The 26,765-nt window shown below is 39.8% G+C and overlaps 2 protein-coding genes across 2 annotated transcripts; both read right to left on the bottom strand.

Moving 5' to 3' along the window:
• Positions 1-3,490: 3,490 nt before the first annotated feature.
• MLANA (melan-A) lies at positions 3,491-8,869 on the bottom strand. Its single transcript, XM_009817075.1, has 4 exons — positions 8,796-8,869; positions 6,106-6,202; positions 4,513-4,614; positions 3,491-3,559 (listed from the first exon to the last, which is right to left on the bottom strand). The coding sequence occupies exons 1-4, from the start codon at positions 8,867-8,869 to the stop codon at positions 3,491-3,493; spliced, it is 342 nt and encodes a 113-aa protein (XP_009815377.1).
• Positions 8,870-17,098: 8,229 nt separating this feature from the next.
• On the bottom strand, positions 17,099-26,588 carry LOC104261360 (monocarboxylate transporter 13). Its single transcript, XM_009817349.2, has 5 exons — positions 26,387-26,588; positions 22,462-22,605; positions 20,512-21,318; positions 18,459-18,657; positions 17,099-17,144 (listed from the first exon to the last, which is right to left on the bottom strand). Exons 1-5 carry the CDS (start codon positions 26,586-26,588, stop codon positions 17,099-17,101), a joined length of 1,398 nt encoding a protein of 465 aa, XP_009815651.2.
• Between the last annotated feature and the right edge of the window lie 177 nt (positions 26,589-26,765).

Below are 26,765 nucleotides of genomic sequence, written 5' to 3'. Positions count from 1 at the left end.
TTTATTTAACTGAAAAATTACAAGCAATATGGTTAATACTAACACAGTTCTTGAGGCCAAGATAATCTGTCTGTGTCCCCAGCTGCAACAGGTATTAAGCCAACAGAGATTGCTGAAGTGAACGTCACTGGATTGTCCTGGCAACCAGCTGCATATGCCGGTCCTGTTACCCTGGACCAGTGAGACTCTAAGAAGCCAAGTTCTTCCTGTGGCAAGTCCTTGGTACTTTCTTTTATCATAGCTCTCTGATGTATGTGGTATATACCTTATGGCTCTTGGCCCAATGAGTGTTTTGCTACATGGTTCAGTATGCCAGGAAGATTGAACTCGTCAGGACCTGCTGCGTTTTACCTTTGTGCAATGGCTGGGATGGCTGACCAATATTCTGGAATCATTTAAGGCTACATTGAGGCTTGTAACCTCATTAGGAAGTAGATGATGCAGCAGAATCATACCAGGAATCCAAACTCAGACAATGCAACTGCTACTGCCATTGTAATTTACCGATCTGGCCAAAACACACTATATTAATAAAAGGCCTGATTTTCAAGTTGTTCATTGTATCTACATAAGGGTTGCAGCATAGCTATAGAGATTTTGTGAAGAACCTCTTGTACAGATAAGCTTTAACAACAGTGTGTCTACTTCTTTGATGGAAGCAGTTTCATGCAGACCAATAGCAAGCAGAGCTTCATTCTCCAGCTATGACCAGGGACCCCTCTTCATCAGCGTCCTGGGGGAGAACTCAAATTGCCCATGGGTTTCTCATTCGCTCATTTGGTGGGAGAAAATAAAGCACAACGATCATGTTTGTTTAGAATTATAGTTGTAATACAAGGCATCTGATTGCAAAGAGGGTAAAAAAAAACAGAGGAGCAGGAGATCTTTGACTCTTACACTGTCCCTGTACATACGTGACCATACCAGAGAAATTATATGTCTAAATTTTGGTGACCATTTATTATTCTGGGGTCATATGACTGTTTAATGTGAAAGCCTTTCCTGGAAATTTGAAAACTCTATACTACATTCTCCATACATGGTAGTTGAGAAGTTTCTATGCATTTCTCTTTCTTTTTAAGGGGACAGACATCCTAGAAAGTTTTAGTTTGTCTTTGGTCAAGTGCAATGTGATTGAGTGTAATGCAGAAAGTACACAACATAGCCAGTTCTTGTCGCATGCAACTTTGGCAATTACAGGTCTCTTGCTTTCAAGTTCTGACCTGTCCTGTATTGGTGTTTTTTAATGGATCAGCAGCCAGCCTCTTCAGTGTATCCCTGTTGGGTATAGAGCCAGATTTGAAAAATGGAATTTCTGAGGGTGTTTAACATGAGCGATGAAGCTTCCACCTATATAATATAGTACCCTGTGAACCTCTAGTTCTTACTCTTATTTTCATGCACTAATTAAAATCTGAGACCACTGTCTAACTGTGTCTATAAAGAAAGAATACTGCTTTCACAGGGAGGAAAAATAGGAGGACTTTATGAAAACTAAGGATAGGTTTCCAGGAGGGTTATCTGTGCTTTAAGTATCCATAAATTAGTGTCAAAGTTCAATAGTCCCAGCTCTGGCTGCTGAGCAGTTCCAACAATTTGGCCTTATGTAGTTCTGGAAATAAATTTAATGTTTCTACTTACTCAATGTTAACTTCCTCGTGAGCTTTTGAAATGGCTAGTAACATATTTAATGCTGATGCTACTGAAAAACGTGTGGGATCAAGTAAAGCTTTTTGAACTCTTTCACTTCTTTATAGTAATTAATCTTTATAGAAGTTACTTTTTTTCTTAGCCATGATTGTGTATGTCAGTTCCATTCAACTGTAGCACCACAGTCTTTTCAAAGGATGTTGCCCCAGGGTAGAGAGTTGCAGAGTACATAGTTGCTAAAGACCATTAGCCTGAAGCTTTAGCTTACCAGTTCTGCAAAAAATTCAGTCAGCCATTGTGTTCTACATCTCTGGTGCTTACTAGCTATAAGCTGGCATTTCGTATCTTTTCCTGTGTATTCTTTTTCCTGTCACTAAACAAGTCCACAGAATTTTTTCCTTAAAGGTATATAGTGGAAATGACACATGTAAGACAGCTTTTTAGGTTGGAGTACCTCTCTAAATTTCTAAATACAAATACCAACTAAATTTATAAAAACAGATATATTGATTATAACCTTTCATAGCAATGACAGATATTTATTACCTTGCAACAAGTATCTAATTTTACTAATAGAAACATTTTTATTGCAAAAGAAACATTTCTAAAAACCTATGTCTTATTACTTATCACCATATATGGAGTTTATGTTAGACAAGTAAATCTACCTTGTATTTAAAACTTTTTTTTTGTTTTAAGGTGTTTGTGTTTGCATATTTAATGACAAAGAACTGTGGGTTTTGCTAATAGCAGTTAATAATTGTTTTAAGAAAATAGTTTTCTTCTGTAACTACTTTCCATTTTAATGAATGTTGTACAGTTTTAGCTGCCTCCTGCTGTGAGATATCAGGCCTTGTGTATAGATTTGTTGATCTGCATATAATCTTAAATAATAATCTGGCAAGTAATCAATAACAAAAAAGGCTAAGTAAACAACGGTTGCTAAATGTGTGTAGCCTAATTTATGTATACCACAATTCTTTGTTTTCTGTTACTGCTAGTGTTCTGGCAACCTGGAAAAATTAACATCTTGGAGTTTGCTGTCTTCGGTATTCTTCAAGGAACGTGGGCCTCACACATTTTCTCATACTGTTTTATCATGTTAGAAACAGATGACATGTAAAGCTCTATATCTACCAAGTTCTTTTGCTTTTTTACGAGACTGCCAGAGGGAAACTAAAGGTGATTATCATTATGAAATAATAGGGACTCTAAGCAGAAATTCCTAGGTTGCCTGGATCGTGGTTTGTGAGGAATTATTTCATTACAGGTACATAAACAAGTGATGTGAGGTAAAAGCCTGTTGTAAAACAGTTGCTTTTTGCAGGTTAATTTTAGAACTGGTGGTAGAATTGCTGGTAGGGAAAATGGTTAGTCTTTGTAATAGGACATGTAGTCAAACGTTTTTGTCCATTTTATGACAGATTCTTGTACATTACATTCTAAGGAACAGTTTATTTCTTTCTTTTTTAAAGAAAGGGAGAGTAAGTGGGGAAGATGAAAACAAAGGTGCCAACACTTTCTACTCTGGTTGATACTCAATTTTATGTACTTACTCTTGGTAGATCTATGAAGGATGCAAGATGCCCAGACGTGAGTATAGTGTACTAATCTGACCACAGGAAAGTAAAAACTTAAAACAAAAGCACATTCAGATTCATTGAGGCATTTCAAGAACCAGTTCTGTAAACTAAGCAGCAATAATTTTCAGCAACTGCTAATGAAAGCATGTAATTTTTTTTTACTATTTTAGCTTTAAGAGAGTTAAGCATGTACAGAAAATTAAGAGGGAGCATGAAGAAATTGAATCAGTATGTTTAGAGTTGAAGATTTCATGTTGTCATGGTGAATAAGGTGGTGGTAACTGATCTGCAGTGATTTTGTCGTAAGCTGGTGGAGCATCAGGTACCTATGGTAAGGAAAATGGATGTGAAAGATTGAAAAAACAATTGAGGTACAAGAAAATTACATTAAAGATGCAGCGAGCTATTTACCTTCATATCAGATATGGTACTGTAGCTTAAAATAGCTGAGCTCATTCATTATGTCTTCATTTTTTTTAGCGTTATTTTTTCCTAATACGTTTATTGGGTTTGCATCAGATTAAATTTTGTTTGTATCATTCATCCAAAGAGAGAATTTTCAGTGTTACAAGGACAGGAATTTTTTAAAAAAGGAAGATTTTTTTAATATTGAGATTTCAGACTAATATTGAAACTTTTCTTTAAGTGTCTTGATGCAGGTATGTTGTTTTACTTCCAATGTTAACAACTTGGGCAGCTTATTTAAAATTGGTTGTAAATTAGCCTTTTCCCTATTCTAAAACTATTTAAACACATCCATAGCTTGACATATATATTTATCAATTAAGTTATTTTAACTTTCTTAAAATTATAGGTTTGAATGTCATCTTTCCATAATGATTAGAGGCGCTAAAACCTTGAAGTTTTATAATGTTCCCTGACAGTCCTTGTCAGGGTATAGTATACCAGACACAGTCCGTTTGTTGTTTGTCAGAATGGTGGAACATCTATTAGGGAGATGTTTGTTTATTCAGTATATTTCAGCATTCAGGTGTTACATCATTTAATAGATTGCATAATGATCATACAACTTAAGAATAAAGGTATGTGAAAGAAGATAATTTTTTAAAAGAAGAATTCTTAATAGTAGATTTTAAAAACCCTTTTCACAGTAAAAATTGTTTCTAATACTACTTTTTAAGTTAATGTAGAGGCATTGAAGACCAAATCTAGAGAGCACACCCCAAGAAAGAAATCATGAACACATGACTGTTTACCAAGATTGTTTCACCATGTGTTACTATGTTGTAAGTAAATGAAACCTTGAGTTGCAACTTACCACGGAATTAAAGTTTCTGTACTCCTGCAGAGCCATTTTGGAGTCCAGTATTGTTCCCTCACCTACCACGGTTCGTATTGTGCCCACATTAGAGCTTTTGCTCTGTGACAGATCATAAAGAAATATGGGGAAGATAAAAGGAAGAAGAGAATGTGAAGTTGGAGCAAATTATGCATCATTTAATATTTGACAGCACATTTACAGTATGCATTAAAATCTGGGATTAGGGCCAGACACAGTGCCAGCAAGTAAGAGAGGTAATCTACCTATCACTTTTTGCTGTCTCTGCTGAGACATACTCTTTCTCCTGTATTATCCAATTATATTGCCAGAAAAATGAGGATCATGTTTTTTAGGTCCAAGACTGCTGGAGGAACTGACACCTTCTCACGTACCAGAATGCGTCGTCTTTGTTATCCCACCTACTTCTTTCTTTAATCTCCAACCTTTTTCTTTTCCATTTTTCCACCATTTCTTTTGTATATATTCTGTACCAGTTCTCCCCTAGTCAAAAAGTCTAACAAAAATTTGATCTTCAAAACCAGAAAGCAGCAAGCTGCAATGAGAAGTAATTCAAAAAGAGATTGTGCTTTTTGCCATGATGTACAAAGCAGGCATGAAAGAATTCTGGTTTGCTTTTTGAAGGTTTTTTTGAGTTTTACCTTCATTTTTGCAACATTTCACTATGAAAGTTCAGGTTTCATGTATTCCGTCAGTTGATATATGTATTGGATAGATCACAGGAAAGGTAACGGGACAAAGTTATTGGAAACAGCAAGGAAATGGATTTGCTGACTTAGATGAGAGGTATGCTTTTTAATTCCGAATGGTCACATCTTTTTCGAAATATTAGAATAACTAAAAGATATTTACTGTAAAACATATAATTGGATAAAGCTTTCACTTTCATAGGAGAGAGAGCACAACTTCAAAGATAAAGCTTTGAGACTTCTAACAACAGATGTTATGAGAAGGTTTGTATCTTTTTTTTATATTTTTTAAGACACAAAGTAGAATTTTTTTAGAAGTAGTGTTTAGAAAGAAAACCTCAAAGTTGCCCTGCTTTTTTGTAAATCTTAAAACTGCAAGTCAACTTTTACACAAATAAATCATGCATCACCCGTACATGAATATAATATTTACTTAGTTATTTGTAATAGTTATTTTTCTTCTCTGCTTCCTAGATTTATTCTAATGATATCTGTCCTTATTTAGGGGTAAGTCTTATGAGTAATGAATATGTTATTTTTCTTTAAATGAAAATACACAGAACACATCTTGGTTTTGTGTAAATATTAAATATAATGCTTCCTAGAGATCAGTTTTTCTACTGACATGTTATGCAAAGTTGGGCAATTGGCTTCATCTCCCTATGGTTCTGCTTCCTCTTACCCCTTCGCCTGACTTGCAAGTTCTGCAGGGCAAGGTGTGTTTCATATTGTGTGGTTTTACCTGTGTATACATCAGTGTATATATTCCCTGAGATAATGACATCCTGTTACAGATGAAATGTTCTCTGCATTAATGTAATGCAAATAATGATAACAGGTTGTCAAAATAATAGCATGCTAGAAGGTGAGCTGCCATGCTTACCCGCAGACTTTTATAGCCACTACGTCTTTTGTAATACCAACAGCCAAAGATAAGTAAAATTGCCAGCACCAAAATGAAGAGTCCAATAGTCAGAGCTCTGTGGGGAAAGCAAAACAAAATAATTAACACAGAACTAGATGCGTTCTTCTGGGAACAAGAATGATTAGAGCAAAAGTTTGTATCAGTATCCTTTTATCAGAGGAAGGCATGGAGCAGAATTTACCTTGGAAAATAGACAAAGTATCAATAATTTCAGCCAGTCTCTGCAGACTAAGCAGTTAGCTAAATTCTCTGCCAAGTTCTTAAGCATTTAAAAAAATGAGGAATATATTGCTTCAAAGATAATAATCTATCAGTGACTACTGCTTCTAAAAAAACCCTGCCTGTAAATCCAGGAAACAGCATTGTGATATTGGAAGAGAATGTGAAATAAATTAAATGCCACACCTGCAGAGACACAGTTCATGTTTATTTGTTAAATTTCTCTAGGCAGCAAGTATTGAGAAATGTAGCCTAATTGCATCATATTGCAACAACTGCTGGTGACAGAAGGATTTTTTGGATACATGAAACACTATGCAACCTCAAAACCATAGTAAGAAACGTTGAATTATTCATAAAGAGCTCTATAATTCTTTAGTTCCTGTTCCATGACATACTAGGCACAGTATTGGTGTCACTGGATCTTTTTAGGGAAGGTAGGCTTTGCTGTAAGACATCCTTCCCACTGCTTCCTGGGGACTTGGGAAAAGTAGCACAGTTTCACTATCTGTCAAGATAGCAAGAAAGCAAGCTGACAAAGTAATTGCAAGTTTTCTTGTCACAAAAACCCTTCCTCCTGTGCTAATATCCTCCCAAACATAAAGAATTGACTCCCCATTTTTTTGTTCTTTGCCTGTTGAAGAACGGAAGAGACTGCAAAATGCTTAATGGGAAAAGAGGTCAGGGAAAAAAATGACCACCTGCGTCAGGATAAACCCATTCTAACATACTTTTATATATATTATATCCAGTTGTCCTGCAGTAATTACCACTAGGCTTTTCCATTGGGACTGAGGACTGGGGTATGGGACTTATCAGAGACCTTTTATATCTATTTGCTATCATTTTCACTGACTCAGAGTCTCATGGACTGTTTCCTTGTGACCTAAGAAGCCTGAAAGAAGATGCAAGCAGATTCGTGTGGCAGAACAGGCTGTCTTCTTGTCTGAACTGCCTGTGTCCTGTTTGAAGCATGAAGACCCTTGGAGCCACAGGGATTTTCTTTTTCACAAGTACCTGAATCTTGCAAGTTGCTCCTGCCCCTTCAAGACTTTGTGTTGGCTGGGTTCTGTTTAAGCCAAGAACACAGCTCACGGCATTCACTTACATCGTGGTACAGCCGTGTTGCAGCTGATCTTCAATGTTATGAGATGGCCCCACTGGTTCTGTTGCTGTCCCCAGCACAATTAAAACTCGTCGAGACTACTTCTCCAAGCAACTGCTGCCTTTTCTGCATTTTGAGACTGCTTTCTGCTTTTAGTGCACTCTGTAGTTTTAGCCATCCATTAGCCTGTATGCCCCACAGAATGTATGTCATCTCTGGAGTTGGTGATTTTAACTGCATATTTGTCATCTAAGTCTTTCCCTAACTATTCAGAGGCTAGTATGAAAAGTGTGTGTGCAATTTCTTGAAATTCCAGTTAAAGTTGCAGCTGTGATATTAGTAATCTGTGCTTATGTCTTGAATGCTCCTTCTGGTACTGGAAGGAGAGAGACACTTTTCCCTCGCATATCTAGAAAAACTGCTTACAGTTGCAGCCACTGGAATCCACGGCAGTTAGACGTGAGCATGCTTAGTTTCAAGTGCTGAGACATGACTAGTTAGGTTTCTCTTTTGGAGAACTGAACTGCTGTGGAAAGACTATGTGAGCACCTTCCCCTTCGTTTATTCTCTCTGCCCAGGGGTGAACATGCAGAAACAGGTATGTTGCAGTGTGTGTGGGGGGGACAAGTCACCAAATTTGGGGGCCACTAAACCAGTACCAGAAGCACATTCCACATACAGATATCCCAAGCACACTGGAAATATTTGTCTAGAGTAGTAACACATCACCAGTGGAATAGTGTCTCTAGTAATCCATGACCCAACATATTTTATTGTAAGCCAAAACTACAAAGTATTAGTTTGAATTAGTTCTGCTTAAGTGGAGTCTCACACAGAAAAAATTTACCGAGAGTCACATTTGTATGGCATTGATGTCTCCACCTGCTTTTTGGTGGTATTTTACCATTTCTCTGGGGTTTTCACTTAGATTATTCTTTAGGGTGAGACAATGTCCCTTTGAGGTTCTGAAGAGAGGTATGTGCATCTGGAGATAAAACTTCATGTAAAGATCACCTTGCAACAACCTCAAAAGAAAATTTTAAATAAGCCTCAATTATCCTGGTAATTTTATTATGAAGGTTAATGACTTGTGAGCATATGATCAAACTCTAGATTCTTCAATTCTGCAATTCTGGTTTTTCTTAATCATGGAGGACTCTATGATTCTGCAATCACACAAACATTAGAGCCAACTACAGGATAGCTAAAATGCACTCCACCTATATTCAACGGTGACTTTTTCTGATACTATTTTGTACATTTCTTTCAATGTAAATTTTTTTCATCAGCTTACATGCTAACATAGGTTTTGCTTTATGCTTACCCTTCTGCTGCAAGATAGCTGTGTCCTTTCCCTCTGAAAAAGTTGCCATCTGGATGGTGGTTTCTTCTGGGCATTTTGTGAGCTTGGTCCTGCTCAAACCTACAGGATAGAAGTACAGTGCCTCAATGCAATAGTATGTTATCTTTAAAGCATAATATTACCAACTTTTTTCTTTTAACAGGAACATTTTAGGGAGGCAGGACAATCTGGTATCTTCAGAATTGAGTAGATCCATATACATATGCAACTGTCCCAATTTAGGGCAAAACCCAAAACCGTAACTATAGTCTACATTTGAACAGCTGCACTGACATCAAGGTATTTGCACCTGCGTGCAACAGAGAAGAATTTGACATGGTCTTTTTAGGTACTAAGTGATGGCAGACTTCTGAAGTAAAATCTCTCAGGAATATAGAAAGAAAGGCAATTTACCTGGACAAGAAAAAGTATTCAGAAGAAGAAAAACTAATATTGTCCTTACAAGCAGTTTTTTCTCTATTTCTGTTATTCCCTGTAAAAGCGTAAGGGCCATGTTTTAAATCAGCATAAACTCTCAGAGTTCTGTTGATTTTCAGGTGGTTATACCAATTAGTATCTGCTGACAATCTATACTTCTATGTGCAGGGAATTTATGGTATAATCTTAATTTCCAGTCTTAAGGGAATAATCATCCAGCTAAAAGCAGTTGGAACAGTTAAAAATCTAATTGATCAAATATAGTGAAGAAGAAACCCACAAGTAATCATGTTTCTGTCATTTAAACAGCACAACAACAGATCCTACTCAACAGTATCCAGCTAATCTATCTACCTTATACAGGTAAAGTATAAATGCCGATGACTTTAGTGAAGAGAATTCTAGCCAAGGAAACAAAACATTTTCAGAGTAAACTGAGACACAGACAAGCCTCTTCTGAAGCATAATTTTGAAGCAGCACAGAAAATTTTGGGTAGAATAAAAAAATACAAATCTTACCTCTGTCAGACCTGTATTCTGTCTGTTAACTGAAAAGCATGTACAGCTTTCTTTTCCCTGACTTACTCTGTTTTTTTCTTCTTTGATCTCTTCTCTTATGACTATCACGAGTTTAAATTCCTTTCAGTACAGCTTTTGAATGCATTAGTTAGCATGAAGAAGGCCAGGAGACAACTTTTCGTTTTCTTCTTACAGCCTGCATCCTTTCCTCCTAATAAGCAGCTCAAAAATCTGCTATTTCTTTATTTATTACATAACCTCTGAGAAATAGCTCAACACCATTTTACCTGCCTAATCAGTCCAAGCTCCTAGAGTGGGCAGACTACTTATAAATTCAAACATGTTTTGATTTAGGGCTCATTATTTTGTGACAGAGGGCTGGTTTAAACAGAGTTTTCACATTTGTTTAACTATAGCTTTGTTTATGCACACTTTATCACCATTGTAACACTGTGGAAACTAGTATAGTTGGAGCAAAATTCATGGATGGATGCTGTTATACCGTGATAGAAGTGTCTTAGATTAGGGCAAGTGCAGGTTGATTCTGTACTGGTAAGCAAATGCTGCAACAAAAAGGGAGTCTATCCCATGGGCTGCAGAACTAATGAAGCCTGGTTTCCTATGGATTTGTGTGAATTGCCTGTGCTTACGCTGCAGTAATTCCACTGACAACACCAGGCAAGAAATGGCAGTCTGTGATTAATTCAGAGGTCTGGGTACTGTGATGGACCAACAGTGTGAGTTACTGCCAAAAAAAAAGAAGCTGTAGGAACCATGTTCTGCTTGTCACTTCTGCCAGTGAATCATTAATTTGGGCCTTTCTATCCTGCCACAGATACTTTTTTTAAGTTTGAAGGACTCAAAACTTCGAAGTTTTTGCATATCTTTGAGCCTGTGAACCTGGCTCTAAATGTGTTTGAAAATGGCTGACAGACTCAAAAGTGAATAGGAAAGAACAAATAGTGTGAAAGACCAACATCCACTTCTTTAGGAAATCAGGTGAAAAATCTTAACATCAATATTCTTAGCTAGTGCAGGGCTGGGAAGAGCCAGACCATTTTTCTGCTTGTGTGTTTTGTCTAATTAGGGTAAAAATCTGATCTTTCTTTGGACATTTTTCCATGGTGGTGCCCAATGACAGGACCAGAGGGAATGGGCACAGACTGAAACACAGGAGGCTCCAGCTGAACATCAGGAAACACTTTTTTACTATGACGGTGACTGAGCCCTGGCACAGGTTGCCCAGAGCAGCTGGGGAGTCTCCATCCTTGGAGGTATTCAAAAGCTATGACCCTGGGCAGCCAGCTCTAGGTGGTCCTGCTGGAGCAAGGGGTTAGACTAGATGACCTCCAGAGGTCCCTTACAACCTCTACCATTCTGTGATTAACACCAGAAGGATCTATTTGTTTTTGCTAGATGCATTAAAGTTTGAAACAAAGTGATTTTTGTAAAAGTAAATGGAGAAAGAAGAATGGACATTAGCGAGGAGCATAAACTTGCTCATTTGGCCAAATGGTTCAGTATTTCTCTTATCCCAGATGAACTCAATGGGCGTTTCAAAGGTGAAAGAGATGTAGGGAAATTTTCTGTAGATACCCATGTGTGTAAAACAGTAAGTGTACGCTATCACAGTCTATCAAGTTCCCAAGCAACATGCCAGCCCTTGTGCAGTACTCTGAAAATGTCATAGACCTCATTATCAAATCATGTGTTTTCCTGAAGAAAAGCTTTACTTCTGGGAGAGGATGATAACTGAATAGTACTGTTTGTTTTTGTCAGAATCAAAACTGAGACACACAGAAAGTCCATGTGATACCAAAAACAGTCTCTGCCCCTTCTTTGCCTCAAGCAGTGTGGGGGGCAAAATGTCAACTGGTTGAGTATTTTGTATTCTGAATGAATCTCTTGTTAATAGTATAATAAGGAAGGGAAAAAAAGAACAACTTTGTCATGGATCTGTGGTGCCATCTGTTATGTAAATGCACAATGCTGCTATTGAGGAATTGGATGGATGAGAAGGTGAAATGCCATGTCCTGGTTCTAATATGTTTTTTTACAAAATCTTACTTCTCTGAGGTGGTGCTGCTAACTCTGTCAGTGTAAAGACACTGAAATTGATGTATGTATTCCACAAGTGTTACCTTTTTAAACAGAACTTTTCAGAAGGAGAAGAGGATGGAAGAGGAGTAGTACTTAGGAGAAACCCCAAAGCAACCCAAGCCTTTTGTGATAGCCAGCAACCTGTGGCAAGCCTAGGACACTCTGATGAATCTTGATGATAGGTATGAAATGAATGCTTCTAGCGTAACTGAAAATAACATGCTTGATGTTTTTAAAAAGAATAGCAGTTGTTTTAATGCTGTTCACACTGTGATTCCATCTTTCTAGGACAAGATCCTGGGATTTTTATTCATTTGTTTATTTCCCTTAATTGATAATCTTTATTTTTCTCTGGCATTAGAGGCTTCCTACAGCAGACAGAGCAAAGAAACATAAGTACCTTGACACCTGATTTAGTAAAGGCTTTGGTTTTGTGTTTTATGGGAATTTCAGTGGAAACTCTCAAGTATTTCAGTGCTAAAGCTACATTAACAGTAATACAGTAAGAGTGAATAAGGAGATTATAGCCCTTGGTTTGTGCTGAGGATCTTCATCTTTCCATGGTTTGCGGAGTTACTTTGAAGTAGGTATTATCTCACTTCCATGGCTGAACAGTTCCACTATAGGCCAGATTTGGAGCTTTTTGAAAAGAAGCTATTCCTCAAATTGCTGCTACCTCAGCTGCAGGCACCTCCAGGAAGCAACATGTTGTCCTGTAGCCTGCCTTGCACAGACATCATTAATGTGTTGTCATCCTGAAAGCCTGGTTCATGAAAGTAAGTTCCTGGTCAAATAATTTCCAAATGAAACTGTGGTCCTTAGTGTCAGACCAATCTCTCTCTGCTCCATCTCTGAACAATATACAGTACAGAAGGAGTGGTAGTCTTAATTCTGTAGTAGAATGTGCTGGTTTTGGCTGGGGAAGAGTTAACTTTCTTCATAGCAGCTACTACGGGGCTGTGTTTTGGATTTGTGCTGGGAACAGTGTTGATAAAGCAGGGATGTTTTAGTCACTGCTGAGCAGGGCTTGCACAGACTCAAGGCCTTTTCTGCTTCTCACACCGCCCCACCAGCGAGTAGACTGTGGGTGCACAAGAAGTTGGGAGGGGACACAGCCGGGACAGCTGACCCCAACTGACCAAAGGGATATTCCATACCATATGATGTCATGCTCAGCATATAAAGCTGGGGGAAGAAGAAGGAAAGGGGGGACATTTGGAGTAATGGTGTCTGTCTTCCCAAGTAACCGTTACGTGTGATGGAGCCCTGCTTTCCCGGAGATGGCTGAACACCTGCCTGCCGATGGGAAGTGGTGAATGAATTCCTTGTTTTGCTTTGCTTGCCTGCACGGCTTTTGCTTTACCTATTAAACTGTCTTTACCTCAACCCACGAGTTTTCTCATTTCTACTCTTCCAATTCTCTCCCCCATCCCACCTGGGGGGAGTGAGCAAGTGGCTGTGTGGTGCTTAGTTGCCAGCTGGGACTAAACCACAACATAGCTATGCCAAGAGGATGCCATGAGTGCAGTGGTGCCTGTGTTCCTGCACCTTGTTTTTCCAAAGAAAAAAGAGTGGATAGCTTTCTGGCAGTGTTTTTCTTCGCTGCTACTTTGTCCGTGGTTGACTGGAGCTTCTGAGCCTAGGGGATTGTTCAGGTTGATGGGACTTTCTCCATGAGATGCAGGATGACCAACCATGGGTGAAAACCTTTTGGATGCAGTTGGGCATTATCAAGGTGAGGCAGAGTTATGACTTTCCTTGCATGTAATTTCAGGAGGCCATACCTGGATTCAAGAGAATGGTGGTGCTTTCTAAAGCCTCACAGTCCTGTTTCCACCAGTGAGTGGCTCACTGGTTTGCGGTGAGAAACTCCTTGCAAGTGAGATGCTGATTCAGGTCTCTGAGGCCATCTCAGTAACTCTTTATTTGAAGAAAGTGAATATAGGTGTTGTGGGTTGACCCTGGCTGAACACCAGGTGCCCACCAAAGTCTCCCCCTGCTCAGCTGAACAGGGGAAAGAAAACACAACAGAAGGCTCTTGGGTCAAGATAAGGACAGGGAGATCACGCACCAATTACCGTCACAGGGGAGCCAGACTTGGCTTGGGCAAATTGGTTTAACTTATTACCAATCAAATAATAATGAGAAATAAAACCAAATCTTAAAAACACCTTCCCCCCACCGCTCCCTTCTTCCTAGGCTCAACTTCACTAACGAATTCTCTACCTCCTCCCCCACAGCGGCACAGGGGGAAGGGGAATGGGGGTTGCGGTCAGTTCATCACATGTTGTTTCCGCTGCTCCTTCCTCCTCACCCTCTTCCCCTGCTCCAGCATGGGGTCTCTCCCACAGAAGACAGTCCTCCACGAACTTCTCCAACATGGGTCCTTCCCACAGGCTGCCGTTCTTCACGAACTGCTCCAGCATGGGTCCCTTCCACAGGTTGCAGTCCTTCAGGAACAGACTGCTCCACTGTGGGTCCCCCGCGGGGTCACAAGTCCTGCCAGCAAACCTGCTCCAGCATGGGGTCCTCTATCTCCATGGGACCACAGGTCCTGCCAGGAACCTGCTCCAGTGTGGGTTTCCCATGGAGTCACAGCCTCCTTTGGGCACATCCACCTGCTCTGGCATGGTGCCCTCCATGGGCTGCAGGTGGATATCTGCTCCACTGTTAACCTCCATGGGCTGCAGGGGCACAGCCTGCCTCACCAAGGTCTTCACCAGGGGCTGCAGGGGAATCTCTGCTCCGGTGCCTGGAGCACCTCCTCCCTCTCCTTCTTCACTGACATTAGTGTCTGCAGAGTTGTTTCTTTCACATATTCTCACTCCTTTCTCGTCTGCTGTTGCACAGGTTTTTTTTCTCCTTCTAGCAGTTTCTCACAGAAGCCACCCCTGTAGACACCCCACTCTCACCCCCAAAACCTTGCCAGCAAACCCAATACAATAGGCATCATTAGCAGTCATCATTAGCAATACAATACATCTTTAGCAGCTTCGAACAAAACACCCTTTGCAAGTAATCCCTGCAGTAACAGTCCAATGAAATTTAACTTGGAAAATTGCTGCTACAGCTGAAGTAAAAGCAGTCCTCAAATTAATACACTCACTCAGTATTTTTTCTGTGCTATTAAACAGATATGTAGTCATCAGCTGACAGAGTGTCCAGGTGACTAATACTATTCAATGCAGTTAGCAAAAAAAATAGAAGAATGACTTTTCATTTCACCCTTCACAGGGTCACTGAATCCTGTTCGGACTGGTGGGGACCTGGGGAGGTCTCCTGCCCCAGCCCTGGCCCACAGCAGCGCCAGTTCTGGGTTCAGACCGGCCTCCTCAGTGCTTCACCCAGTCACAGAATCACAGAATCACTAAGGTTGGAAAAGACCTGTAAGATCATCAAGTCCAACCATCAACCCAACACTACCATGCCCACTAAACCATGACCCACAATGCCACATCCACACGTTCCTTGAACACCTCCAGTGATGGTGACTCCACCACCTCCCTGGGCAGCCTGTTCCAGTGTTTCACCACTCTCTCAGTAAAGAAATTTTTCCTAATATCCAGCCTGAACCTCCCCTGGTGCAACTTGAGGTCATTTCCTCTTGTCCTGTCTTTAGTCACTTGGGAGAAGAGACCAACACCCACCTCTCTGCAACCCCCTTTCAGGTAATTGTAGAGAGCAATAAGGTCTCCTCTCCTCAGCCTTCTCTTCTCCACACTGAACAACCCCAGTTCCCTCAGCCGCTCCTCATCAGACTTGTGCTCCAGACCCCTCACCAGCTTCGTGGCCCTTCTCTGGACACACTCCAGCACCTCAATGTCCTTCTTGGAGTGAGGGGCCCAAAACTGAACACAGGATTGGAGGTGCAGCCTCACCAGCACCGAGTACAGGGGCACGATCTCTTCCCTACTCCTGCTGGCCACACTGTTTCTGATCCAGGCCAGGATGCCGTTGGCCTTCTTGGCCACCTGGGCACACTGCTGGCTCATCTTCAGCCAGCTGTCAATCAACACCCCCAGGTCCTTTTCTGCGAGGGGCATGAAACCCCCAAGGATGGAGATGGCCCAACCTCCCTGGGCCCCAGCTCCACTGCTGGGCTGTCCTTGTGTCTCCAGCCTCAGCCTCTCATGTTCCAGTTGTGCCACTCTCTCTCACCCTCCCGCCACGCACCGCTGTGAAGAGCCCAGCTGCGTCTCCTCCATCCCTCCGATTGGTGCCAGGGATGCTGTTGGGTGTCCCCAAATCACAGAATCACTAAGGCTGGAAAAGACCTGTAAGACCATCAAGTCCAACCATCACAAAAAAAAACAAAAACAAAACAAAAACAAAAAAAAAAAAAAAACCACAAAAAACAAAAAACCAAAAAAAAAAAACCAAACCACCACCCACACAAAAAACCACCCACACCACACAACAACATGCCCAAAGCCGCACCTCCTCCTGCCTGAACCAGCCCTGGTCCCACAGCCTCTCAGTGGCCCTCTGCTGAGCTCAGTCATGTTTATCAACTTCCTTCCTGTACTTGGTGCCCCAAATTGGATGCACGACTGTGGAGCAGAGGGAAATAATCACCTCCCTTAATCTACTGTCTATGCCCCTGTTCATACAGCCCAGGATGCCACTAGCCACCTTTAGTGCCCATGTCAGATGTCAGGACATATCAAAATACAGAAATCGGTGACGGGGCTTGTAAATAAAATACAGAATTTTAGCAGGAAGTCAGAGGTGCAAACTGCATCTATTAAACATCTCTCCATTCCTCCCCCGCCTCCAACATTTCCCCTTCCTTTCATTTTATAAAATGACGAGTTATTTAAAATATTGCAACACTGCAGCAGACTGAACAATCATACTTTCTAGAAAAATCTAAGTGTTTCAGTTGACATGATTGAAAAATGTTTTGTTAGAAATTTCAGGGCCTTGCTATAAGATTTTGCCCACCCGGTTATGTGCCTTCCAATGTGTGTTCTGCAATCAAGCCCTCACAGATAGTTGATTTATTAGTGGTTCAGCTGATTTCCTGTAAGTTAAATTAATTTTTTAAAATAATTGTTACTTTTATGAGACAAGAAATAATTATTTTAGATGAGTGATTTGTGTTGAACTTGGCTTCACAGATTATGTGTTTCAATGGTAAAAATTTCTGAAGTTCCTAACTAGGGCAGCTATGATATTTGTAATAGTTTGAAAGCTTTTAAGTGCTATGTTTTTTCGGTTTACTGTTTCTATTTAAATGTGATCCAGCCCTTCCTCCCTTCTTTTACATTCTCTCTTCCCCTGATAAAAAAGAATGACCAAAAAAAAAGTGATTTGGATACAGACTCTTTTTATTCTTGTAAATCAAATATTTGCTCAAAGAGCCTCAGTATAGTTGAAATGTGGGACTAAATAGAACCTCAGAAAGTCATCTAGTCCATCCCACTGTTCTGAAGCACAATTGAATATACTTAGATTCTCTCTTATGTCATATCTATTCTCTGATATCTCTGTGTTTTCTGATATCTCTGTGTTTTCATATTCTCCCTGTAGTCTGTCCTATGCTTCATGGGCTACAATGAAGTTTTTTCCCCATTACATAACTCTGCCTTGCTGCAAATTATATCAATTACTAATGGCCTTAACAAGGAAAGGAATTAATTGTGTCTTCTTTCTCTCACTTATTATGGATTTGAAGGTCGTTCTCATGCTCTGTACAACCTTCTGTCTTCTGAAGCAGACAAACTTTATTGCTCACACTTTTTCTTTAGACTGTGTTTTCCTAACTTTTCTCATTCTTGTTCCACTTAATTCTTTGCAACTTATGTACCTCTTCCAGTTAAAGCCTTGAAGAATCATTACGTCCTCTATCTTATCATAGCACAGAAAGACATTTACTATTTTTAATATAGGGTTGCATTTGGGATTCTTACTCAGGTTGAAGTCCACTGTAGCCTTAGGTCTTCCTCTGTTATTCATCAATCCTTCTCCATTTTATGTGTGTGTATGTTGCTTTTTACGTCTGATATTTAGGACTGCATTTCTCTCTACTGAATTCTATTATTGTAGTAACTTTCCCCATTTATTAGATTTATTTATTTATCAGATTCCAGCCCTGCTTTGCAGAGTACCTGCAAACCCTTTAGCTCAAAACTATATTCATGTACTCTTGCTTTCACATCCAACTTGTTTACTGAAAATACTGAACACTACTTCCCCAAGCTAAACATCTGTGAGCTGATGCCTCTTCCTATTTGATCGTGATGGCTGCAGTCTGTATTCTATCATCTGCTGCACACACGCTTCACGGTAATTTCATTTAGACCATGGTTTCCCTAGTTTGCTTATCACAGCCCTGTGGGACTGTGTTGAAGACTTTTATAGTCAAAATGCAACTTCAACATCAAAATAGTATGATAATGGTCACTGGTGTAGTTTGCTTGTAAACTAATTACTTTCTTCCTCAGTTTCAAACATTCCTATCCAAAACTTCCACCATTTTATAAATCCTACTAATATTGAGTTTAGAGAAAATAAAACACTTCCATATGTCGTGAAATGCTGTAAGATGTCTGATGTAGTCACACCACTACGTCATGTTCTCTATACCTTCTGTTTTGAAGTTTCAGGAGACAGGGGGAAGTGTAGGGTAATGTTGACTTTCTTGGTTTAGTATTAGTCTGGCTTACTCTTTCTTTTCTCTGTTGGAGTTGATCTAAACTAACTAAAAATCCAGCTGATAGGACAAGAGTGGCTCCTGCCATGTAGAAGACTGCTCTGTAATCTCCAGCCATGTCCACAATCAGACCTGGAGAGAAACAAATTACAGTAATGTGATTGATAGAAAACAGACTAATGCGAATTAGCTCAGCAGTGTGAACATAACCTCTCACAAAGGGAGTATGCTGGCCACATACCTGACTTGCAGCTTTCTACATTGTGAGTGTATGGAACATCACCCCATTATAGCATTTTAAAATTTGAAACACAATTCATGTCTCATTTACTTTGCATATGTGAATTGCTAGTAAAACAAAATGCTATACAGTTTGAAGCACTTTCCAACCTAAAACATGGCAGACAATGAAGATAGTGGCAGAAAAAGCCCAAATCATGCAGCTTTGTATCTGAGTAGCCCCATGTTCTGTGGTGTAGCTGTCATCAGTTGCTGTAATTTGGACCATAACTGTACAGCATGAGAGAGTTTAAAGAAGGAAAGGAGAGGCCTCTGCTGGAGACAAAGTTGGAGAGGTTGCCTGCAGTGTTATGGGCTTTCCTGTTCTTCGTTTTACAAAGAGTCACAGATGTTAACAAAAAGACCCTGTTTTTTAGGTAGCTTTAAGCCAACCAAAATACCTAATGCCATTGTGTACCATACCGAAAAAGCAGTATTATAGTAGTAGTACTGCAGCAGTACATGTGGTAGTATCGGCTGCTCTGTGGGTACAATGGCAGGTTCACTTGTGAGCTGATGAAGCCTGCTTGTTTGGCCTCCCATTGGAAAGTTTGTCCACGTTTAGTGTACTCTCTAGCCCTCGTTCCAATCTAACATCAATCCCGTTAGGCAAAAGAACTCTGAATCCAAATCTTAGATTTTACTTTTAAAGTAGGAGAGGAGAGCTCGAGAAGCACTTAGGGTTCCCTCCTCTTCCGTACCTTCTTTTTAGCTTACTATATATACACAAAGGGGTCGCACTGATACTCAGATAATCAGTACTAGTGACCAACCACTATATATAAATGTCTTGTTATCTTTGTATTTTATTCAGATCCTCCCAACATACTTTTGATACTGTTCTGTCTCAAATTCTCTATAAATCTTCCTGGTCCCTGTATTTTCAAAAGGGAATTAAAATGTTCCAGTATTCAGTCTGACCCATTTGCAACCTTAGAGGTGTCATTACCACAAAAGTCACTGTAGTGTGTGAGCAGTCGTCTTTGGATGAGGACTCAGATCCACATTTTACAAGTCACATATTGTTCATTTTTCTGCCATATCACTTTGTGAAGTCCCTACAGCTTGCAACTTGTTTGTGTTGCATTTTTCCAAGATGACTTTGTCTCGTTGCCAGCCCATAAATCCATGTGCTGTCTCATTGTCTGCTCTCTCTTCCCACTGTTTTTATGTGCTGCCTCCCCCATTTATTATATTGGTTAGCTCAAATGCTGTCTGAAAACAGCAGGCATCTCTGTGAATATTTGCTTGAGGTTCACATAGCCTAATGTTTCGAGCTGTTCAATTTGACTTTCTGTAGAAACCTTCCCAACAATACCAGCATTTATGCAACATCACTAGTCTCAAATGTCAGTTTCTTCTCTGAAAGTACGGATCTGCTGTTTGTCCCAAAGGTACACTTTCATAGCAAGACAGTGGGAGTCCATCAAGGGGGATTCTGTGGGATTCAGGAAGCAGGAACACCACCCTGCCATTCTTCCCTTCTTTCATGCTGAACAGGTATCTCTAAAACCACAGAGAAGAGAGGGAGCAAGATATTTTGGAAAGGAATTAAACTGACTCTTTGTTTTTATATATTTCTTGGTCCAGATACCCCTGAGCTAAAAAAGGGGGAAATTTGGGTCCAGATCCAGATTTTTTCAGTTTGGGTTACCATTCCCCTTTCTTCCTGTAAACTGTATTTGGCAGAGTATCATCTTAACTTACCAGCAAGAGGAGGCCCCACAAAACCTCCAGTGCTTCGAATGAGCATGAAAAGCCCTAGAGCACTGTCAAAATCTGGCATGCCTACAACATCTGCTAGCACTGTAATGTGAACGGCGACTGTTGTGCCAAAGAAGAATCCATAGAAGCCAGTGAATATTGCCAAGGACAGGTAATTGTTAGCCAGTGGCAACAGCATCAGGGAAGTACTGATCAGTGTAATTGTCATTGTCAGCAAATGAACAGTTTTAGTAACATGGAGATTGGCATACCAGCCACATAGCAGTCTGCCTGCAAAGTCCACCATAGCCAAAATAGATAGGAGGGATGCAGTCCACGATTCATCTATTCCCAGGCTGTAGCTAAGTGGAACTAAAAATAATGGAGTAACAAAAAAACTCACAGCAGCTAATATGCCAAAAATGGCATAAAGTACAAACTCTGGTTGCCTCACAAGCATCCAGTTGATGGTTTTGTGTGTGATGAGAGACTTATCATCTTTGTCTATCCTAGATGCACCATTGCCAAGTGGTGTCTCAGTTTCAGAATGGCTAGCCTCAAGGAGGCAGCTGCTTGTCAGGGGTCGCATCAGTACTCCACAGACACAAATATTGAGTTGGATGCCACCTATGATCAAGAGGGCACCTTTCCATCCATATTGATTAATCAACCACTGGAAAAATGGCCCAAACGTGAATGCAAAGGCACATTCTCCGGCACTGGCAATAGCATTGGCCAAAGCTCTTTTCTTGGAGAAATAATGGCTAACAATGCTAATGGCTGGTGTCCATGAAAAGGAAATCCCAAGTCCTGAAAAACATCAATATAAATAGCATCAGTTAGACATTACTGAGATATATTGTGAAGGTGGAAATTAAAGCAGTCGGTGCTCCTACATTTGCAATGTTAAAAACTGGTAAAAGAAAAACATTTTTGTTCCTAGCAGAAGCATGAGCTCAGCTGTACTATGTGTAAGAGTGTATTTGTGGCGTGTGTTCTGTAAGAATAAGTTGTATGTTCCAGCAAAAAAGCAGGAGTATAACGTATTCGTTATTACATTCTTACTGTGAAAAAAACCCAACAATGTTGATTTGACAAGTTTGCCACTGGATGAGAAATCACATGGCCATGTGGTTGAAACTAGACAGATCTCAAGAGTGTCCATGCTGTCCTAATTAAGGCTGGTACTAGATCAGATCGCCAGGTTAAGCTTAGCTGTGTTCAGGCTAGAAAGTGAGGGAGGACATGAAGGAAGCTGGTGCATTACCTCCATTTGCCTTTCATTTTCATGCCTGACTGCTTTGAGCAGGCTTCAAACCTGCTCTAACTTATGGTGATTTTAATGGCTCCCTAGAAACTATTTGGCAGCCCAGGACTGCCAAAGGGCTCAAATTTCTGACATTTGCTCAGGCATCCAGCATGGAACTGGGAATGGTTTATTTTATTCCCTGCCAGCTTTGCTTCCTGTTCCAGGAAAATCTGCTAGCTGTTGGAGGCAACTTTCTGTCCTGTTTTAACCTGGAGTAAAGCAGAAGATTGGAATCAATTGAAAGCCTGGGTCTGTGTTCAAAACATAAGATTATTTGATAAAAAGTTCAAAGTTTGGGATCTCTACATCCTTGTACTTCAGTACCCTTCAGGTTCTTTAAACCTTCACAGAGCTCTTGGCTCTGATTAAAAAATAAAACACTTTTCATTTTCTGGTTGCATATAATTTGCAGGCAAAAATTACTAGCATCTAATTATTCACCTTCTTTGTTGTTGCAAGTTTCTAGCACAAATTCTTACTTCCAGAGTGGGACATGAGGGAAATGACCTTTAAAGAGGGTTGCTGGTTCTAGTTACTCATAAAATCAAAATTGAAATCAGATTTTAAAACTCCTACCATTAGCACCCTCAAATAAGGGCTCTCAGTTGCTGGTGAAAAAAATCCGTAAAGCCATAAAGTCATACCCTGTAGGAAGCCAGTCGTTGCATACATCCAGACCATGTTGAGTCCGAGAAATCCCAGTGCCATTCCTGAAAAAGCCAGGAGTCCTCCAGTGATCACAACTGCCCGATGGGTGTACCGTACACATAGTGAGCTGGCAACAGGGGCTGGATCAGCAGCAAGATAGGAGAAAGATAAATATGTTAGGAACATTAAGCTGATTGCAGGACTGAACAATCAAATAAAGCATTCGGAGGAGAAATACCCTTATAATGTTTGTCTCAAATAGCCTGAATTCTGCTGCACAGGGGGGTCAACTGAGATTTTAAAATTGGATCCTTGCTGATAGGGAAATGACTGTCCCTGCAGCACAGATTTTAAAATATATTCAAAATATATGGACTTTTTTAAAGGGAAAGAGCATTTCAGTGCCTTTCTTGTGGAACAGTTCTGCTGAATTTCATGTAAAGTTACAGCTAGCGACATGACAGAAATTTGTGTAGCCTTTTAGCAGAAAGGGAAACCCCAGTCATGGAATCACTAGGTTAATCTATAAAAATTGTATTATTGACAGTGTATTATTGATATGGCTAGCATGAAAACTTTCTGGAGAAAACTAATCTTCTAGAACTTTTGTAAAGTTCATGGAATTGCAAATGTTTTATAAAGGACCAAAAATCGAGGTTTATTTTGAGGTAATAATTTTCCAGGAACTTTGCAGTTAATTTCTTAAATTTTCGTTTCAGTGGCACAGCTTCTCTCAGCAGACTGCAGGAACACTTCAACACATGAGGGCAAAATTGCACCAGGTAGAGATCTGACTTGGTGCAGCAGTTCCAAAACCTAAAGCACTGGTCTCTAGTCACTGTCTGGAAGCACCTGAAATGTTAGAAATATTTTTGCTTAATTAAGGATCAGTTATACTGGCTGACTGTTTTTCCATCAGCATCACAGAGTTAAGATCAAGGCCATACCTATCATGGAAAGGCACTCTCTGTTCTGTGGGGATAGTTTCAAACCCCAAGTACAGGATTTTTTTTAAATATTCATGGACACTAGAGGGATCCCAAGTAACACCTGACACCACCAGTTCTCGGTGGGGTTTTGTAGTGCAAACAGGGAGTCAGCTCCCTACAATTTATTATAGTTCTGGAAATTGAAGTTCGGGGATAAAATGAAATTCAGTTAACAAGGATCATGCTTAGAAACTAAAATAAGTGGGGAGACAATGAAGAGGGGGCAGCCAGCAAAGGGAGATTTTATAGTAGTTTGTAGGGACAGGTTGTTGTACATTCACCTGTGTTAAGTAAGATAAGAATGAAGATAATTTGGTAGCTAGGACAAGTGAAATAAACCTGGCAGAGAGATGTTAATGGCTGAAAAATCTGCAGGCCATACATTGTCTGACAGCAGATAGCTGGCTGAAGTTATACAAACCCCAAATCTCTCATCAGCATTTACAGCAAAAATACAATTATTTGATAAGCATGTAAAAATGATACTGGAATTCAGTCATGGTCTGTAAGATGTAGTGGAAGGGATGAGACAGGATAAAGCATATACATATATGATGAACAAAAGAAGAAAAAAATAGACTCAGGACAACAGGAGAGATCCATGGAAGTGCTTAAAGACAAGAGAAAGACCTGCAGCTGGGGCAGAAATACTACCAAAAGGCAAATTTTTTAATAGAGAATGAGAAGAAGAAATAGGCAGAAATTGAACATGGGGTAGCAGGAGGAAGAAAGAAGCTAGCCACGGAACTGGAAATGGAGAAGATAGCTAGGGTCCAGAGTCTGAAAGGATAAAGGGCAATACACAGAAAACTTACAAACAATGGAAAGGGATGATAAGCAAGTGTAAAGAGAAAGGTGATGGGAGATGTACATCAGTACCAAGAGAAGGCCTACATGTGTGACAGGGAGAATCCTTGCTGTGGTAAATTGAACAGCCTGTTGCAGGTGCAAAGCACATGCTTTTCTTCCACACAAGACACAGAGCTGCTGTTGAAAGGATCCAAATGGGAAAAATTAATAATTCACTGATCATCCTTCATACTGAGCCAAATGACACTGAAGGTTTCCCAGAGGAACATTTTAAGAAAGACTAAGCCAGGCCAGGAAAGATGCTCAAAGAACTGAGGGCTCAGATGATCTTCAGCAGAAAGTCTTCTAGTCCCTATAAATGAAGCAAAGGCAGGAGAAGATAAGGAAAATTACCTAGTGACCTGAGACATTATGAACTACTATACAGAAAGATTTTGGAACATTTGGCCATCAAACTGTATTCACTGAAAGAGGATTATTTTAATAGGATTTCAAAGGATGAAAAACAATTTCTGCTGAAAAATATAGCTGCCTTCTTTGAAGTAGGCCAGCCTCACACCTGGCTATGCAAATAGTTTTGCTGTTTTTTACTAAATATTATTATTTAATATGCTCTATCCTTGATACTTTGCTATATAATGTAAATATATATTAAAAAAAACAAAACCAAAAAACTAACTTTGAGTTCTTTTATCCTCCTATGTTGTTGCTTTTTTTTCTCATTAAGTCCATATGTCTGAATGACAAAATAGTATCACAATAGGTTAGTGATAAGTTCTAATTTGTAAACCAGATTGATACATTTGCATTTATTCATTTCTGTAGTCTGTGAAATAGGTGGAAAAGCAGGTTTTTCATTGATTTTTTCAATTAATTATTTCTGTCCGAATGAAACAAGCTCTAATACTGCAAATCAAGCATCAAGGATAGCAGTTTATGGAACTGATAAAATCTTTTCAACCCACAACTTGTTTTATCTTTTTACTTTGACTTTGAATTACTGCTTTGTTCTTCTGAATACATTTTTCAAAGAAAGATCAGTTTTTCATGATCTTTGGAAATACTGCAGTTACAAGCAATAATACTGATAGGTGTGGACTGAGTAGGATGCATATAATTATACAGTGTCTATGCAATGAAGCATCTTCACAAACAAAATTATGATAGCCTTTATTATGTAAGGATACTTATCTATTGCAACTACATATCTATATGAAAATATGTAGAGCGGACTTCACAAATTCTGTACAATTTCTGCCTGCACCTGTTTGGAATCCTTACCATAATGATGAAGGATTATCCAGTTTACAAGAGCACAAAGGGCTCTGTAAACAACTAAGTTAAAAGTCAAATAACTGCAGGATGTTTGATATTTTTCCCTCCTTTGTTTGGTGAGATATGGTATTTGACCTGATCCCACAGTTCACTGCCTTTGACTGGGATAGTTCACTCTCTCTTCTCTCACTCTCTGCTAGTGCGGTCTTGTCTTCCTTATGCTGTCTCTGAGTGAATTACTTTTTTTTTTTTTAAACTCAAGGAGTTTTCTGTTAGATCAATGCTTGGAATCATTCTAAGGGGGAAAAAGGAGAGCCAGAACTGGCAATACATGGAAGGAAGGGCAATCTTGGTGAAGACAAAAAGGAGAAGTGGGGGGAAAGCAGGACTGAGAGTCACCATTTTGGTAGCAGATGGCTTATCTGCTAGGCAGGGTCACAGTCCTGTGTCTTAAAGTCTTTGAAGAAGTGATAGTCACTGTGAGATCAGTGAACTTGCACAAACTGGTTTTAGAACTTGATCCAACAAGCTCTGCAGTTCTTAGGATTATCTCCAATGAGTTTGATGCAAAGCCTGTAGGAAAATTGAATCATGAGTCTAGGTACGTGAAGTTCTGTAAGGCAATCAGATTCCTGTGTATACACAGAGTCCTCATTAACCCATTCCATGTCTGAGGAACGAATAAATTTTTATGAGGGGAAGCAAGTACCAATTTTCTGTAGAGACAGAAGAAGGAAGTATTATCCTTACATGTTTTCGGTTTGTGGGTTTTTTTAAGGAAGCTCTTCAAAATTTCTTGAGTAGTTAAGACATGAAAATAAAGTGCTAGAGGAGCACTTCTACCTACCTCCTAAATGAAAGATGGCAATAGTTACTGATGTGATCCAGGAAGTGGTGCTTGCAAGTTCATCAAAGTGCTGCTGGATTTCAACAAAGAACAGACCAAAAGTCTTGAGGACGGCAGCAGTGAGGCCCATCACCATGAAGGCTGACACTACCACAACCCATCCATAGCCACCATCTGGTGGATTGCTGTCTTTGGCCTGCATCTTTTCTAATTCTCAGATCATCTCTCAGGTTTTTTTTGCTGGGTTGGTAGTTATGGTGGTGAGGATTTTTAACGGATCTGCAAATTAGTAGAAGGCCCAGTGTTAAAGAAATTAATTAAAAGAGTCTAGGAATGGCTTCACAAATATTTACCAAGTGAAAATGCAATATGCATTTCA

Source organism: Gavia stellata, chromosome Z (genome assembly GCF_030936135.1).
Source record: "Gavia stellata isolate bGavSte3 chromosome Z, bGavSte3.hap2, whole genome shotgun sequence".
In the NCBI taxonomy this organism is placed as follows: domain Eukaryota; kingdom Metazoa; phylum Chordata; class Aves; order Gaviiformes; family Gaviidae; genus Gavia; species Gavia stellata.
This window is presented reverse-complemented; position numbering and strand designations above follow the sequence as displayed.